General features: G+C 61.7%; 1 protein-coding gene across 1 annotated transcript; it reads left to right on the top strand.

The window, feature by feature from the left end:
- Positions 1-1,139: 1,139 nt before the first annotated feature.
- Positions 1,140-9,407, top strand: MYL9 (myosin light chain 9). Its single transcript, XM_014937598.1, has 4 exons — positions 1,140-1,234; positions 6,988-7,191; positions 8,317-8,478; positions 8,675-9,407. Exons 2-4 carry the CDS (start codon positions 7,008-7,010, stop codon positions 8,845-8,847), a joined length of 519 nt encoding a protein of 172 aa, XP_014793084.1. The 5' UTR covers positions 1,140-1,234; positions 6,988-7,007; the 3' UTR covers positions 8,848-9,407.
- Positions 9,408-14,706: the final 5,299 nt, after the last annotated feature.

Genomic DNA, 14,706 nt, shown 5'->3' with positions numbered 1-14,706 from the left:
GGACCGGGCGGGACGGAGCCGGACCGGGCGGGATGGAACCGGGGCCGGCCCGTTGGACCGGGCGGGACGGAGCCGGACCGGGCGGGATGGAACCGGGGCCGCCCCGTTGGACCGGGCGGGACGGAGCCGGACCGGGCGGGATGGAACCGGGGCTGCCCCGTTGGACCGGGCGGGATGGAGCCGGACCGGGCGGGAGGGACCGAGCGGGATGGAGCCGGGGCGGCCCCGTTGGACCGGGCGGGATGGAACCGGACCGCGCGGGAGGGACCGGGCGGGATGGAGTCGCGGCGGCCCCGTTGGACCGGGCGGGATGGAGCCGGACCGGGCGGGATGGAGCCGGGGCAGCTCGGGGGTGGAAGCTGCAGGACGGGAGGGGGCGGCTGCCCCGGGGGGAGCGAGGGGAACACCCCCCGGCTGCCCCGTCGCGGCCGCGGTGCTGGAGCTGGTGGCGGGCTCGGCGCTGGGGAGGGGGTGACAGCGACAGGAGAAGCCCAGGGATGTCCCCGCCAGGCACCCCTCTGCCCGGGCAGGCGGGGAGAGCCGCTCTCCGGGCCCCGGCAGGATGTCCCGCTAGGGGAGGAGAGCATCGGTCTTGAGCAAAGCTCTCCAGAGCTCCGTGCACCGACCTGGAGCTGGGACATCCCGGCTTCCCGGGACGGCAGCGCCGCAAGGACAGACCCTGCTGCCCCCGGCTTCACCCCCCTGCTGCCTTGTGAGAGCTGTTCCTGTCTGGAACATCTGCTCCTTCCCCAAGTCTTGTTGCTGATGGCCAGAGCCCAGGTCCAGATGCACGCTCCAGAGATCTCCGCAGTGTCCTGTGAGCACCTTCAGGCAATAAACTGTTCTAAGGCTGAAAAGCTTTACTTAGTTCATTTCCATCAGTCTTAAACACAGAGGAACTTTGTGCTTTGTTTAGCCTTGACCATGAAAACTTGAGGTCCTCTTGGCTTCCCTCCCTGCATGCCCTTTTGGTACAAAATGTTACGACTCTGATAAAAGCCGGGGAAGTTCTAAAACATGGATGTGTAGGAGAAGGCGGCAGCTGGAGCAGAACATTCTTTGGAGCGGAACATCCCCAAGTGTCAACAACCACCGCTGCTGACCAAAGATGGTTGGGTTTCTTCAGTTCACTTGAATTTTTTTCCTCTCGTCACTGACAGGCTCCGTGCAGCTGTAGGAGGAGTTTGTGGTCACCTCCCCCTCTGAGGCGCTGCGGCCAGATTCCCCTGCCGAGGTGAGCCCCTTAATTCTCCTGGGAAAATATCAAACCCAGTCCAGGGCATGCTGTGCCGGTGGCCCGAGGCCATGAAGACCTTCTGCCCCATGGTCCTGTTTCTCAGCCTCCTTGGGCATCAGAAGGGTGATGGGTCTGTTGTGTGGTGATGGTGGCTGTGCACCGTCTGCTCGTGGTGGCCCCAGAAGTTGCACTTTGGAAGGGTTTGCATGTGCCACACGGGCACCGTGAGGTCCTTGTCCTCGAAACTTGGTGGGAAGGAGCTAGCCCAGGAAGAGTTTGCTGAAACTTGCAGCCAAGCCCCCTGTCTGCCCATGGGCTTGGCCAGGTCTCTGGTGTGTGGTGGGAGCTGAGGACGGGGATGAACTCTCCCTCCCAGGAGTCACTGCACACTTGGCTCTGGCTCCCTGATGCTGCCCTGCTCCATCCCGTCCCCACACGAAACCTGCTCACCAGCTTCAGTGGTGGCTGTGGCTGCTCTGGGGACACAGCCTGGGGCTCGGGTTCTGCTTTCCCCTTGCCTCCAAACTCCCTTCTCTTATCTCTAATAAGTCCAAAAAGAGGAGCAGAACAGCATCCTGCCTCCCTTCCTGCCGTGCTGAGCCGGACGGGGGGCTCCTCCCGCGGCTCCCGGTGTCTCTGCCCGGCACCGCGGCTCCCCCGGCACCGCAGCCCGCGGCAGCGAGGACGGACCTGAGCAACGCCCCATCCCAAGGGCCTCCTGAGCAGGGTTGTGCTTGAGGAAAGGGATGGTTTAACAGCAAATTAGGCAGGGAGGATGAGCTGCTCCCTGCTCGCTCCTCCAGCAATCCACAACCCGGTCCGTGTGTCCCGCTGGCTCCGGGGACGGGATGTCCGCTCCTGGGCAGTCCTGGCGCTGGGAGAGGCGCCTGGCAGGAGGCAAAACTTTCGGGTGGAAGGATGCCCTGGCTGCAGTGCTGCCCTGTCTCTCCTGTGCCGGTGTGAGATGCTGCAAGGCATCACCCATGCTGGTGCTGGTGCCCCCCGGGAGAGGGGAGGGGGCTGCTGCCCGTGCTGGGCCACGGGCTGCCGTGACGTGTGGAGGTGAGGCTGACTGGGCGCTGCGGAGGGACAGCACTTGCCCCAGCTGTGTGGGAAGAGCCATTGGGCAGAGATTTAACTGCAACCCCTCCAAGGGGCCGTGGTTGACCCTGCGGGGCTGTCCTCTGGCATGGCCCAGGCTGTTTGGGTCACTCTTTCCCCACATGGAACAAGGCATCCAGCACACGCACGTTGTGCATCTCGCCGCCGGGATCTCGGGGTGGAGAGGAGCTCGCTGTGAGCAGGAGATGGTGCCCCTCTCCAGCCACGCAGGGCAGCCCCCGCCGCGCCACAGCATTCCCAGCACCTCCAGAGGTGGACTCTGCGGCTGCATGGCCAGCGTTGGAGGAGCCACCCTGGGGAAAGAAACCCTTAGCAGTGTATTCTGGGCGATCGTAGCTTCTGAATGAACGGGAACACCTCCAGGGCCTGGGGACACGAGGTGAGGGGAGCTCTCTGTCCCCTCCCGGCCTGGGCAGCCCTTCTTCGTGCCAGCCAGACCTGCCAGAAACCTGCTCAGCCGCCGGCCCAGCAGCAGCTCCCTGCTCTCCTGCTCTCCAGCTGGGACAGAGAGCTGGAGCAGCAGAGGAGAAGGTGCAGGGAAGGGACGGGCAGGAGGGAGGAGGACAGGGCTGGGACATGGCCCGCCTGCCCTGGCAGCACTGCCATGTCCCTTCGGCTGATCCCACCCTCCCCGGCGCCCTCAGGAAGTGGCGCCAGGATGGAGTCGCTCGGTTGGTTTTACCAAGGAGGAAACACATGGTGGTTTATTTTCCTGATAACGGTGGGTTCTCGCTCTTTCTCTCTAAAACAAAACTCTTTTCTTGATGAACTTGTGAACTTTTTGAGCCAGCCCTGTGGCCCCTTGGGTCTGACTCTGGCAGGGGAAGGCACAAGCCTGGAGGTGCAGGAGGGGCAGGGGGAGCGTCTCAGCAGGACTGGTGGCAGAGGGACGAGGGAACAAGGGCAGCTGGTGACAGGGAGAGTGTGGTGGTCGGATTGGTGTGTGACTTCTTGTGCCAGGCTGGCTGGGGTCACACCCCGGTGCCACCCTCCCTGGCTGTGCTGCCTGCGTGGAGCACTGGGACGGGGCTTTCAGTGGGGGTGGCAGGAGCAGGACTGGTCTCTGTGGGTTTCCTTCTTGCCAGGAAGGAAGCTGGAGTTTTAGTGGCTGCACCATTTGGATCAGCCAAATCCAGTCCAGCGTGCAGGGCACCACAGCATTCCCCAAAACGGTTCTGGGCATCGGGTTTTGGGGAATCCCAGAAAGCAGGGGCTGGAACACCAGGAGAGTGTGGTCATCAGGCCCGTGGGCAGAGCAGTGATCTCCCCTTTTGAATCGCTGTTTGCCTCACTGCAGGTCACTTCTGCCTCAGGCAAGAGGCACCTTTCCCTGCACTGACCCAAAAAAGTCTCCTCCCGAGCCCCAGCCAGCCCTGGGTCTGCTACCAGCAGGAACAGAGTCATTAGGAGATGACCAGGCTGAGCTGGACCTTGGGACCAAGCATCTCTCCAGGGCATATTTTGGATCAAACAGCAAAACCATGAGCTGTCAAAATCACACTTAATCCCCCTAACGAGAACCATCTCTCTGGAGAGGGTGCCAAGCCGCGCTTCTGCTGCTGGTCACAGCCGGGGCAGGGTAAATATTTGGATATTATTAATTCATGTGGTGAGAGCAAAACTCCTGCTTATTTCTCTAGTCTTCTGCTAATAATTCTGCTAATAACTCAGCATGTTTTGAAAGCCCAGCCCAGTGCCGTGGGGCAGCGGCAGAGGTTTTATTGCCCACTCTGGCCCGGCACAGCCCGGTTGTGCTCAGCTGAGCTGCCCCATGCTGCTGCCGGGGGCTGTCCCCGGGCTGGCAGCGCAGGCTGGTGCCTGGCAGGGCACCCAGAGGGAGAGCACGGAGCTTCACAGGGCAGCGGTGCTGGAGGAAGCAGCGGGCGGGCGATGGGGGGTGAGATCTCCTGCCCACCCAGCCCGGGGCATGGCTGGGCTCTCCCGTCCCGCTGCTTTCCTGGGCTGGCTGGTGACAAACGCCTGTCTCCTGGTGGGCACTGGGAAAGGACGGAGCATTTTGGGGATGGTGGGGTGATCTGGTGACGGGGTGCCAGCCAGGGCAGCTTGGGCAGTGCAAGGGAGGGGGCTGAGGGCAGTGATGTTTCCATCCCAGTGCCCGCAGCCACCGGGGCTCACAGGAGACTGTCTCCCAGGGACATGGAGCACGTCCCCTGCAGATGAAGGGCTTGGTCTCGGTGGGTGCTGCCAGGCTCTCTGGGGTGGTGGGATGGGAGAGGGTGGCGGGGTTGGGGGGACAGTCCCCAGCCCCCTCTGAGCTTGGCTGGGCATCACGGTGCCGGGCAGGCACTGACACCGGAGCTGGGATTTGGCAGTTACTGCTGCCCCCGGGATGTCCTTCCAGCACAGCCCAGCTAGGGGAGCCTGGGCACCGCAGCAGGGGGGGGACCTGCTGGTGGCTGCTCCAGCCCCTGCCTCTGCAACCCTTGAAAGAGGTATGGTGGGAGGGGAGGGAAGGAGCTGGAGAGAAGGTCTGGTCCAGGGAGGGCTGGCAGGAGCCAAGGGGGTGCAGGAGAAGGCTATTTGCTCCGTGCCAGCGCTGGGGTCCCGCAGGGGGGGATGATTGCCAAGGCCACGCAGCCCCCCCAGGTGCATCAGCGTTAAGGACCCAGCTGGGAAGCGGATCCTGGAGCACACCCCGGGGTGGCCGGAGCAGCAGGACACAGCTGGTGGCCCACAGCTGCCTGGTGGTGTTGCTTTGTGCTGCTTCACGCAACATGATGCGGCTCCTTAACCACTCCGTGTCCCCTGGCAGGGGGGCAGGATGCCAGGCAGCCCTGCTGCCCACCCCGGCAGGGGGCACACAGAATTCACAGGGGCAGAGCAGAATTCACTCAAAATACATTAATTTAACATTGTCCCCGCAGCTGCTCCCCATGCCCAGCGCTGAACCAGACGGGGAAACTAAGGCACCGGGCTCTGCGTGAGGGAGAAATGGCTGCATAGCAGCATGAGGGCTCTGAGCAGCGTCTCTCCTGTGGGCTCATCCCACCCCAGAGTTTCTCGCAGGGCTTTGCCGCGCTGGCAGATGGCACCATCCCTCTGCCAGCCAGGTCTTTGCTGGCATCTCGCTGAGTTACGCTGGCTGGAGTTTGAGAGAGGTCTAAGCATCCTCTTCTCAGGCAACATCAGTGGTCACTGGGGGTGCTGAGCACCCCATACAGACCTCGTTTGGGTCTCCACCACCCTTGGTGCAGGGTGTCTTAAATACCGACTGCATCCCTCAGCCTGGCACCATGAGGGGGGTGGGGGGTGACACCAAACCACCCCTCGGAGGCTGTGAAGGGGCTCAAATGCCATCTTGCTGGTGGGACTGGGCTCTCTGCTGCAGCCGGGCTCTGCTGGGTGCCCACTGGCACGGGCTGGGGGCAGGAATCCCGCTTTGAAAGACCGCATTTTCCTGCTGCAATCTTGCCTTGGTGGTGTTTGGGGACCCATGGGACATGCGTCGCCTCAGCCGTGTCCCCAAAGGTCTGCCCATCCCGCTGCTGTCCTCCTCTTTGCCCCTCTGGGCTGTTCCCTTCTCCTGGCATTCATTACCTGTAACAACAGTACCCGTCCTCAGCGCCCCGCAGTCCTGGCGTTACTCGGCTGCTTTGTCCCTGCCCCACAGGGGCTCTGCAGCCCCCCAGAGGTCCACCAGCCCCCTCTCCCCTCCACCTCGGGCCCTTCCCGTGGGCTCCCCGAGCACCGCGGTGGGGAGGGAGGCAGTGAGTGGCCCTTCAGCCTGCAGGGGTGGGAGGTGGGATGGGTGGGTGGATGGGTGGGTGGATGGATGGATGGAGAGCAGGATGGAGGGGGAAGGGAGCCCATGGTATGTGAGGAATGTGCCCGGAGCAGATAACCCCTTCCCGCTGGGTGCTGGGTGCCTGCAGAGCCCTCCCCGGGGAGGTGGCCGGGGGCTGCTGTTGTGCAGCGAAATGGAGGGTGGGCAGGGATCCCTGGGAGGGTGGGCAGGGATCCCCATCTCCCCGGGAGCCGGGCTGGGGGGTCAGGGGATGTGCAGGGAGCCCCATCACCCCCAGACTGGGGGCGGGGGACGGGGGTGCGCAGGGACCCAGGCTGGGGAGGGCCAGGGCAGCCCTGCCAGAGCAGGAGGGGATGCCTGGGGGGGGAGGTGGGCCATGGTTAAGATCTGCCCAAAATGCCAAGGCACCTGCCTCTGTGTCCCCCCCGGGACTGAGGGCAGTGGGGAGACGCTGCATGCTGGGCTTGGCATCTCCCCCTGCACCTGGGGCACAAAGGGGATGAGCAGGTTTGGGGGTTTGGTGGCCGAGGGTGCAGACAGGGAGCCCTGGGAGCCCCCAGGTACCTCTGGAAGCAGAGAGGGAGCCTGCAGCCGCGGGGACAGCCCTGTGGAAGGGGTGCCAGTGGGCACTGCCCGCTCTTGTGACTTCCCAGGGGACTCATTAGAGCCTGAGTCTTGCCTGTCCCCATGTCCCACCCTGCGACAGCCTTATCTCGCTGTTGCCAAACTGTGTGACAGTCAGGGAAACTGAGGCATGGGCCTGGAGCTGCCCGGGGCTGTGTGTCCCTGCCTCTGCTGTGTCCTCCTGGGCTCTGCCTGTCCCCAGCCCCCATGACGGTCCTGCCTGCTGCCCTGCCCCTAGGTACCACCCCAGCCGCCAAGATGTCCAGCAAACGTGCCAAAGCCAAGACCACCAAGAAGCGCCCTCAGCGCGCCACCTCCAATGTCTTTGCCATGTTCGACCAGTCGCAGATCCAGGAGTTCAAGGAAGCCTTCAACATGATCGACCAGAACCGCGACGGCTTCATTGACAAGGAGGATCTTCATGACATGCTGGCTTCCCTCGGTGAGGAGACCCTTCCCTCGTGTCTCCACGTGTCCCTCAGCCCCTCTGTCCTCAGCGCCTCCTCGGGAAGTGGGGAGAGCTGCTGGGTGACCTAGTGCCTCACACCAGCTTTGGTGGGATGCTGTTGAGATACATCCCTCCTGATTTGGGCCAGCCCAATGCTGGCTGCAAAATCAGGCCGGGGAGGTTTCTCTGGGATGGTTTGTGGATGCACCCAAGGGCAGCAGCTCAGTGTGTTGCTTTTATGGCTGTGCTCACTAGAAGAGAAGAGACCCTTGGGGTAGGAGAAGCTTTGCCCTAGGAGCAACCACCAGCAGCCATTGAGTCTTTGAGTAGTCTCACCCTGGAATACTCCCTGGGGTCACCCCCTGTGGGACAAAGCCCTCCTGCTGCTCTCAGCCTGGGTGACAGAAGAGGCCGGTCGCTGTGCTGGGGTGATACCTCAGCCGGTTGAGACTTGCAGGTCTGGCCGTGTTCCCCACCCAGAGCCCATTCTCCTTCGCTGCAGGCCATGGCTCCCACCTCCTGCCCCCCGCGGTACCCCCACGGCGCTTTGGAAGGGCTGTCAATGATTGACCTGGCAGCCAAACCTGTTCTGGAGGTCCTGCCCGGCGCGGGAGGGACCTCCCCCCTTCCCAGAGCCAGAGCTCTGGGAGCAGAGAGGAGCCTGGTGTTGGGGGCACATGGACCTCAGCAGAGGATGTTAAACCATCCCTGGTGCAGCCATGGTAGGAGCAGTGCCAGGGACCATCAGCAGCATGAGGCCCATGTGGGGACGCTGCTGCCCCTCTCCTCGGGTGGTGCTGGGTGTCACTGGCTGGGGAACAGGGAAAAACCATAGTTTAGTTCCTGGGAACCCCCAGATGAATTCCTGCATCTCTCGAGGCTGAGCCTGGCAGAGCTTGGTTCCAGGAGGCCCCAGTGTGGGTTCAAGCATGGGAAGAGATGCCAAGGGGGGAGCAGCGGGCACTGCTGAAGCCCCTGCCCTTGTTCATGGGGTGGGTGAATGTGGGCCAACAAATTAATTTGCAATGAAAAAGCCCAGCCAGCTGGGTGCAGGGGCTGGCCTCGGGGCTGGATGCTGGGGGGGGACAGGGCACCCACACCCCAGCCTGTGTCTGGCAGGGAAGAACCCCACCGATGAGTACCTGGAGGGCATGATGAGCGAGGCGCCGGGGCCCATCAACTTCACCATGTTCCTCACCATGTTTGGGGAGAAGCTGAACGGCACCGACCCGGAGGACGTCATCCGCAACGCCTTCGCCTGCTTCGACGAGGAGGCATCAGGTACGGGCACTGCCCACAGCCCCGTGCTGCCAGCCCCAGCACCTTCCCCTCGGGCACGCAGGGCTGGGGCCAAATCCCTGGGGACAGTCCCCAAGCAGCTCCAGAGTGGGAGAGCTACTGGAGAGGCGGGGAAGGTCCTGCTGCTCAGCCCTCCCACAGTGTCCCCTGCTAATGCCACCCTCTGCTGTCCCCGCAGGCTTCATCCACGAGGACCATCTGCGTGAGCTGCTGACCACCATGGGGGACAGGTTCACCGATGAGGAGGTGGATGAGATGTACCGGGAGGCGCCCATCGACAAGAAGGGCAACTTCAACTACGTGGAGTTCACCCGCATCCTGAAGCACGGGGCCAAGGACAAGGACGATTAGAGCCCGGGGCCGCTCAGCCCCTTGACCTCCTCCTGTGCACACCCCCAGCCCCTCGGCCCCCCTTGCTGCCCCACAGCAGGCTCCCCCCCATGGGAAACGCCTCCCAGGACCAGCCCCCCACATCGGGTCACGCTTGGAGGGGAAGCGCTCCCGTCACTACGCTGCTGTGTGCCCCTACATCAGCCCCAGATCTCCCCTCCATTGCCTCTCCCGCCCACAGGCTCCCCCCACCGGGACCCCCAGCCTGGCTGTGACCCCCCCCCCAGGCAGCCATTGACGCCTCAAAGCCACCACCCTGCGGCTGGTCCCTGGGGCTGGGGTGAGCATCCCAGGTGGGCGCTGGCCTGTGGGCATTTCTGGCTGGCTCGAGCCCCAGCCATCCCCGTCTTGGGGCCGTAGCACAGAGAGAAAGCGCCTCTCCCCTCTCCTCCCACACTCCCTTCATGAAAGAAAACCCACTTTGTTTCCTTCTCCCTGGCTGTTTTATGGCTTTAGAGCCTGTGATGTGAGGGATTCGGGATGCCGACGCGGCGTATAAAACCTGACGGGTGTGATACAGAGGTGTCCTGTGTATGGCTCCCTCATGGACTGCCTGGTGGCTTTGGGAGACAGATTTGGGCACCACATCTCCTCACATCACTACCACTGCCAGCCAGGTCCCCTTCCAGTGGGGCAGCCTGGTTTTGAAGCCAAATCACTCCCAGCCTGGGTAAAATCAGCTTGAGCATCATTTTCCTCCTTTGCTGATGGGATGAGGGTCGCTCTGCTCTGCTCCCGTGTCGGGGTGGGCACATGGGTGGGCTGAGAAGCGCTGGGCAAGGTGCTGGCCACAGTCCCCCATCAGCTGGCTGGGGGTCCCAGGGGTTTGGCCAGCCTTTTGTGTCACCTCGAGTGAGCAGGGGTGGGGGGGTAAGAGACAGGGAGGGTCAGAAATGGGGAGGGGGGTTGTCCCCTTGGTTTGGTTGTTTACCACCGCCCTGAGAAGGGTGTGGGAGCGCGGGGGGCTCCTGCCTTGCAAAGCTGCTGTCTCAAGAGCTGCTCGAGGGCAGCCCATCTCCCTGCCCTGAAATGATGAGTTTCCTGAATTTCTTTATTTAAAATGGGGGAAGTGTGATGACACACCCACAGAACCTGGTGAGGGGACAGTGCATGTTGGAGACCCTCCCAGCTCTCTGGGAAAGCTTGGATGGGGTCTGCAGGAGCTCCGTGGGTGCGTCCTGGTGGGATCAGTGGGGTCAGCAGCCCTGTCCGTGCTCAGAAACCTGCCAGGCCCCAGGAGATGCTCTCATCTGGGAGATGACCCACAGTTGAAAAACTTCTCGGTTCCCGGTGCTTCTGTTTTCCAGGCACTGCCGGCACAAGGGAAGATGAACTGAATTATCAGGGACACAAAGGCTGCAGACGTGCTCTCCCGGGAGCTCCCCAGGGTCATGGCTTGGGCTCTGCAGCAACAGCCCCAAACCAGCCCCTCTCCAGCCTTGCAGATACCAAGCTCCTTCCCCAGTTCCCTGCTGTGCCAGAGAAAAACCTACAGTTCTCCCACTTCCAGAGCCAAGCCCCAGGTCTGAAGATTGCTGGAGGGCAGGATGCTTTTTAAAACACTCCCTTCACGGGGGCACACACCAAAGTGAACATCTCGAAGATGTCACTGGGGCAGATGGGCTGATGCTGGAGATAAACCGAGTGGTGTGGGAAAGGGCCTCCAGCTTCTGCAAGGTCTTTGCCACGCTGTGGTTAAACTGTCTTCTGGAGGTGGCTGCATCCAGGAGCGAAGTTCAGCCCCACTGATCCTAAAGGATCAGCCTGTGTGACCAGCCCAGGTTCTCCCAGTGCTGGGAGCAGGATGGACTTGGTGGCTGGCCACCACCAGCACTGCTGGCCCCGAGCAGAGAGCTGCCAGAGGCTCTGGCGTGGGGCTTTCAGAAGCACTGTCTCACGCAGCTACTAAAGCTGCTGTGTCTGAGCTGCCCCCTTCACCGGCACGGCCGTGGTTACACCACAAGGACCCTCAGGAGAGGGAATCCTTCAACCCCGGTACCAGCAAAGTAGCGGACCCTGGGGTTCATATGGGAAGGGTAAATATGGTCCTTGCGAAAGGGAGTCCTGCCTCCTCCACCTCCTGGGGCTTGTGGCAGGTGGATGGAGAAGTTGTTTGGGTGACAAAGATGGGGCTGTCTTGCAGGACTTCGGAGGCTGAGTGTAAAGCACCGAAATGCAGGTGAGTTGATGGAAAGTGAAGCACAAGGGGAAGATCAACCCTAACTTCATGGGCGAGACAACGAGCTCCAAGTGCCCCGAGACAGCCCCAGGGAAAGGTCAGCGGCCGTTAAAATCAAGAAAAAAAGGAGAGAGAAAATCACATGCTAGGAATTACTAGGGAAAGAAAGGAGCTTAAGAGAGAGACCACTGTTCAGCCATTGCCTACGCCCTTTTATCATGCTTGAATGTAAAAAAGAGGTAGAGCCAGAGAGGAAGCACCCTGAGAAGTGCAGCTGGGGGTCTGGCAGCACCGACCAGCCTCCACCCGAGGGGACCCCAGGCCAGCTGAACTCACTGGCCAGACGAGGGGACGTAGAAAGCGGGGGGCAGCGTGGGGATGTTGGTGCCTCCCACCCCTCCTTGGGCTGCCCACGGGTACCACTGGTCATGCAGGAGCCACGTCTGGCTCAGAGCATCTGTGCCAGGAGCATCTCTCCCATGGGCTCTGTTCTCACCCTCTTCCAGCACCTGCTTCTGGCCAAGGAGGGAGATGGGACCACAGGAGATGTGCCATTTGGTCCAGCAGCGCTCAGAGCCCTTTCTACGCTTCGGTATTTTTTCTTCAGTCCTGATACTAAACCCCTTCCCCTGGTTTTACTCAGCTGTTGGCTTCTTGGCTTTTCCAGCAGTGCAGTGGCTGGAGGGCAGCCTTTCCCATCACTTCAGCTCATATTGTCCATCAGCTGATGTTCTTTGGAGGCTCCTGGTGCCACCAACACAAGCAGATGAGACAGTTCTCCTGTGCTGCCAACTGTGTGTGCCCCAAAAACACTTCACCCACTTTGGTCAACCACTTCATCCAAAGAGGGAGAAAGAGACATCAGCAACCCCCCAAATTATTTGGGCCCATGTGAACTTCATGAAGTTGGGATTGGGGCAACCCCCAGTACCAGCACAGCCTGGGGGACAGCAGACAAATTGGATGTGAGCCGGCAACGTGCACTCGGAGCCCAGAAAGCCCCCCACATCCTGGGCTGCATCCCCAGCAGCGTGGCCAGCAGGGCGACCTGACCTGACTTAGTCATTTCAAAAGTATTAAATGGCACCAAAATAAAACTACACATTTGATTTCAGAAGTGTTTGCTTGGGGCAAGAAGGCACCAAGTTAAGAAAATAACTGTCCTTTTGAGTCAATCTCAAAGAGCTGCCTGCAGTGGAGGTGTGCCTCCTGATGTTCAGAGGGACCCTCCTGTGTGTCGGTGTGTGCCCATGGCCTCTGGTCCTGTCCCTGGGCACCACTGGGAAGAACCTGGCTCCATCCTCTCAGCACCTTCTCTGCAGGTATTGATGGGCTCTGCTCTGCCCCAGGCTGACCAGCCCCAGCTCCCTCAGCCTCCCCTCGTAGCAGAGATGCTCCGGTCCCTTCATCCCCTCCGTGGCCCTTCACTGGACTTTCTCCCCTCTGTCCCTGTCTCTCTTGTCCTGGGGAGCGCAGCGCTGGACCCAGCACTGCAGGGGTGGCCTCAGCAGTGCTGGGCAGAGGGGAAGGATCCCCTCCCTCCCCTGCTGTGACACTGCTCCTGAGGCAGCCCAGGACACTGTTTGCTGCCTTTGCCTGCTCATGGTCAAGCCAGTGTCCCAGTGCCTTTTCTGCCAAGCTGCTTCTATCCAGGCAGCCCCTCCCCAGGGGCAGGACTTTCTACTTCTTGTTGAACTTCTTGAGGTTCCTGGTGGCCCATTTCTCCAGCTCTTGTTCCTGCCCATGTATGTAACCCAGCCCAGGAGCAGCCCTGGGTGGCAGCTCTTGTTGTGTCACCTCTCCCCATGGCAGAGCCTGGACAAGAGGTATCCACGTGGCCCAGGGAGGCTTCCTCCAAACCCCCACCCAAGAGTGTCATTCTCCAGCCCTGTGAGCTCCATCCTGATGCCCCCGGAGCACCACGGCTCCACTAATGACCCAGGTTACGGGATCACCAGAGAGACAAAGGACATGGCAGTGCCCACCGAGGGAGGGATGGGCAGAGCTGCCCCAGGGGAGGGGGCAGGAGGAGATGGAGGGGCCGCAGTGTGGGGCTGTGGTGGTGCTGGAGCTGTGTGGGGCTGGAGGTGGTGACGCAGGTCAGTGGGGCTGAGCCCCACACCATGGGGCTGTGGCACCGAGTGGGACACCGGGTGCTCTTGTGGGGTAGCTTGTTCCCAGTGGGTGCCCAGCTGGGCTTGGCCAGCCCTCACCAACACTCTGACCTCGGTCTCCTCAGCGAGCAGGCGGCCATCGATTTTAAACCTTTAACCCTGCCTTTAAGGCCCCGCGGGAGAAGGGTGAAGGAGAACCCAAGCCCCAGCTCCCACCCCCTCCCTGAGCCGGGGCAGGACAGACCCAGCTATCATTTCCCTCCTAATTAACACCACCACGACTCCAGCCGACTCCAGCCCGAGCAAAGGCAGGCTGTTCACCAGTAAAAAAGCCCTGTTCACCCCACTCCCCGGACCAGCCCTACTGGTGGAACCCCATCCTGCGGGGACTCTGGTGGCCCTGAGCGGGGAGCAGGACCTCCCGCTGCTGGAGAGCCAGAGCCGGGCTCAAGGGCAGGGCTGCAGCCGACCACAAATCCGATTTTCCTTGCCAAAAATCCAGATTTAAAATATCAGAGAGGTGACAAAGTGTGGAGAGAGTCCTGCCTGGGACGGGGCGGGGGTGGGGGCGAGGGTGGGGGGACAGAGACAGGCTGCCTGGGGTTTCCATTTGGGCTCTTGCTGGCTTTTGTTTTTCAAATTGCTGAAGTTTAATAGTATTATCATGTCAATGGGTCCGGGCTGAGGCTCTGGGGTGGCTGCGGGGACTCAGCCCGGACAAGGCCTTCGCCAGAGCCGGCGGGGACATGGCCCCCCCCAGCCCCTGCCCCGGCCCCTGGTCCCACAGGGCTCCAGCGCCCGGTGCCTGCTCCAGCCTGGGATTGCCCAGGGATTTTTGGCTGCCCCGATGCTGTCCCCGGGCACCCGGTGGGGTTTTTCCAAAGCTGCTCCCCTGCTGCTGGGGGTATCCACGGTGCGGGGAGCGCGGGGGGGGCTGGTGGCCCAGCCCTGGGCAGGTTTGTGAGCCCAGGGACCATTTCCCGGGGGTCTCAGTCAGAAAACTCATGCGGCTGTTTTCAAAGGATGAAAAAGCAGACTGCTGGGAGGGAGGGTCCTGCCTGGAGCCAGAGACTGACCTTAGACCCCAGGGGGCACCTGGGGGGCTCTGCGGTGTCACCTCCAGGGACAGGCTGGGCAGGGAGCGGAGTGGGTAGGACGGGCAGGATGTTCACGGGCAGGAGCTGGGGCAGGAGATGCCCCGTGCGCTGATACGAACCTGCAGCAGATGGGATTTGTACCCAGGGCCCCCCACACCTCCCCTGTGGGTCTCCAGCCCTTGTGGTGCTTCATGAGCAGAGCATTGGCAATTTGGGGGCACCCGGCTCAGGATGGTGAAGATTTACCAGCAACTAAACAAACGCTTTAAGGAATTCTCGGGGGTTTTTTTGCTATTTAATCCTCTATCATACCCTGCCCTCCGCTTTGCAGGGACTGAAAACCTGCCATAAAGGAAGGGGTTTTGCAGCCTTTCTCAGTACCCCACCAGAGACCCATCTTCTCCCCTGCAAGCAGTGGGGGGGGGAGGCC

Source organism: Calidris pugnax, unplaced genomic scaffold (assembly GCF_001431845.1).
Source record: "Calidris pugnax isolate Ruff unplaced genomic scaffold, ASM143184v1 scaffold83, whole genome shotgun sequence".
Lineage (NCBI taxonomy): Eukaryota > Metazoa > Chordata > Aves > Charadriiformes > Scolopacidae > Calidris > Calidris pugnax.
Note: the sequence above shows the minus strand (reverse complement) of the source record. Positions and strands in the feature narration are given on the sequence as shown.

Coding starts and splice junctions, on each gene's coding strand:
- MYL9 (XM_014937598.1), top strand. CDS start 7,008: ATGTCCAGCAAACGTGCCAAAGCCAAGACCACCAAGAAGCGCCCTCAG. Junction 7,192..8,316: donor TGACATGCTGGCTTCCCTCG/GTGAGGAGACCC, acceptor TGTGTCTGGCAG/GGAAGAACCCCACCGATGAG. Junction 8,479..8,674: donor CTTCGACGAGGAGGCATCAG/GTACGGGCACTG, acceptor CTGTCCCCGCAG/GCTTCATCCACGAGGACCAT.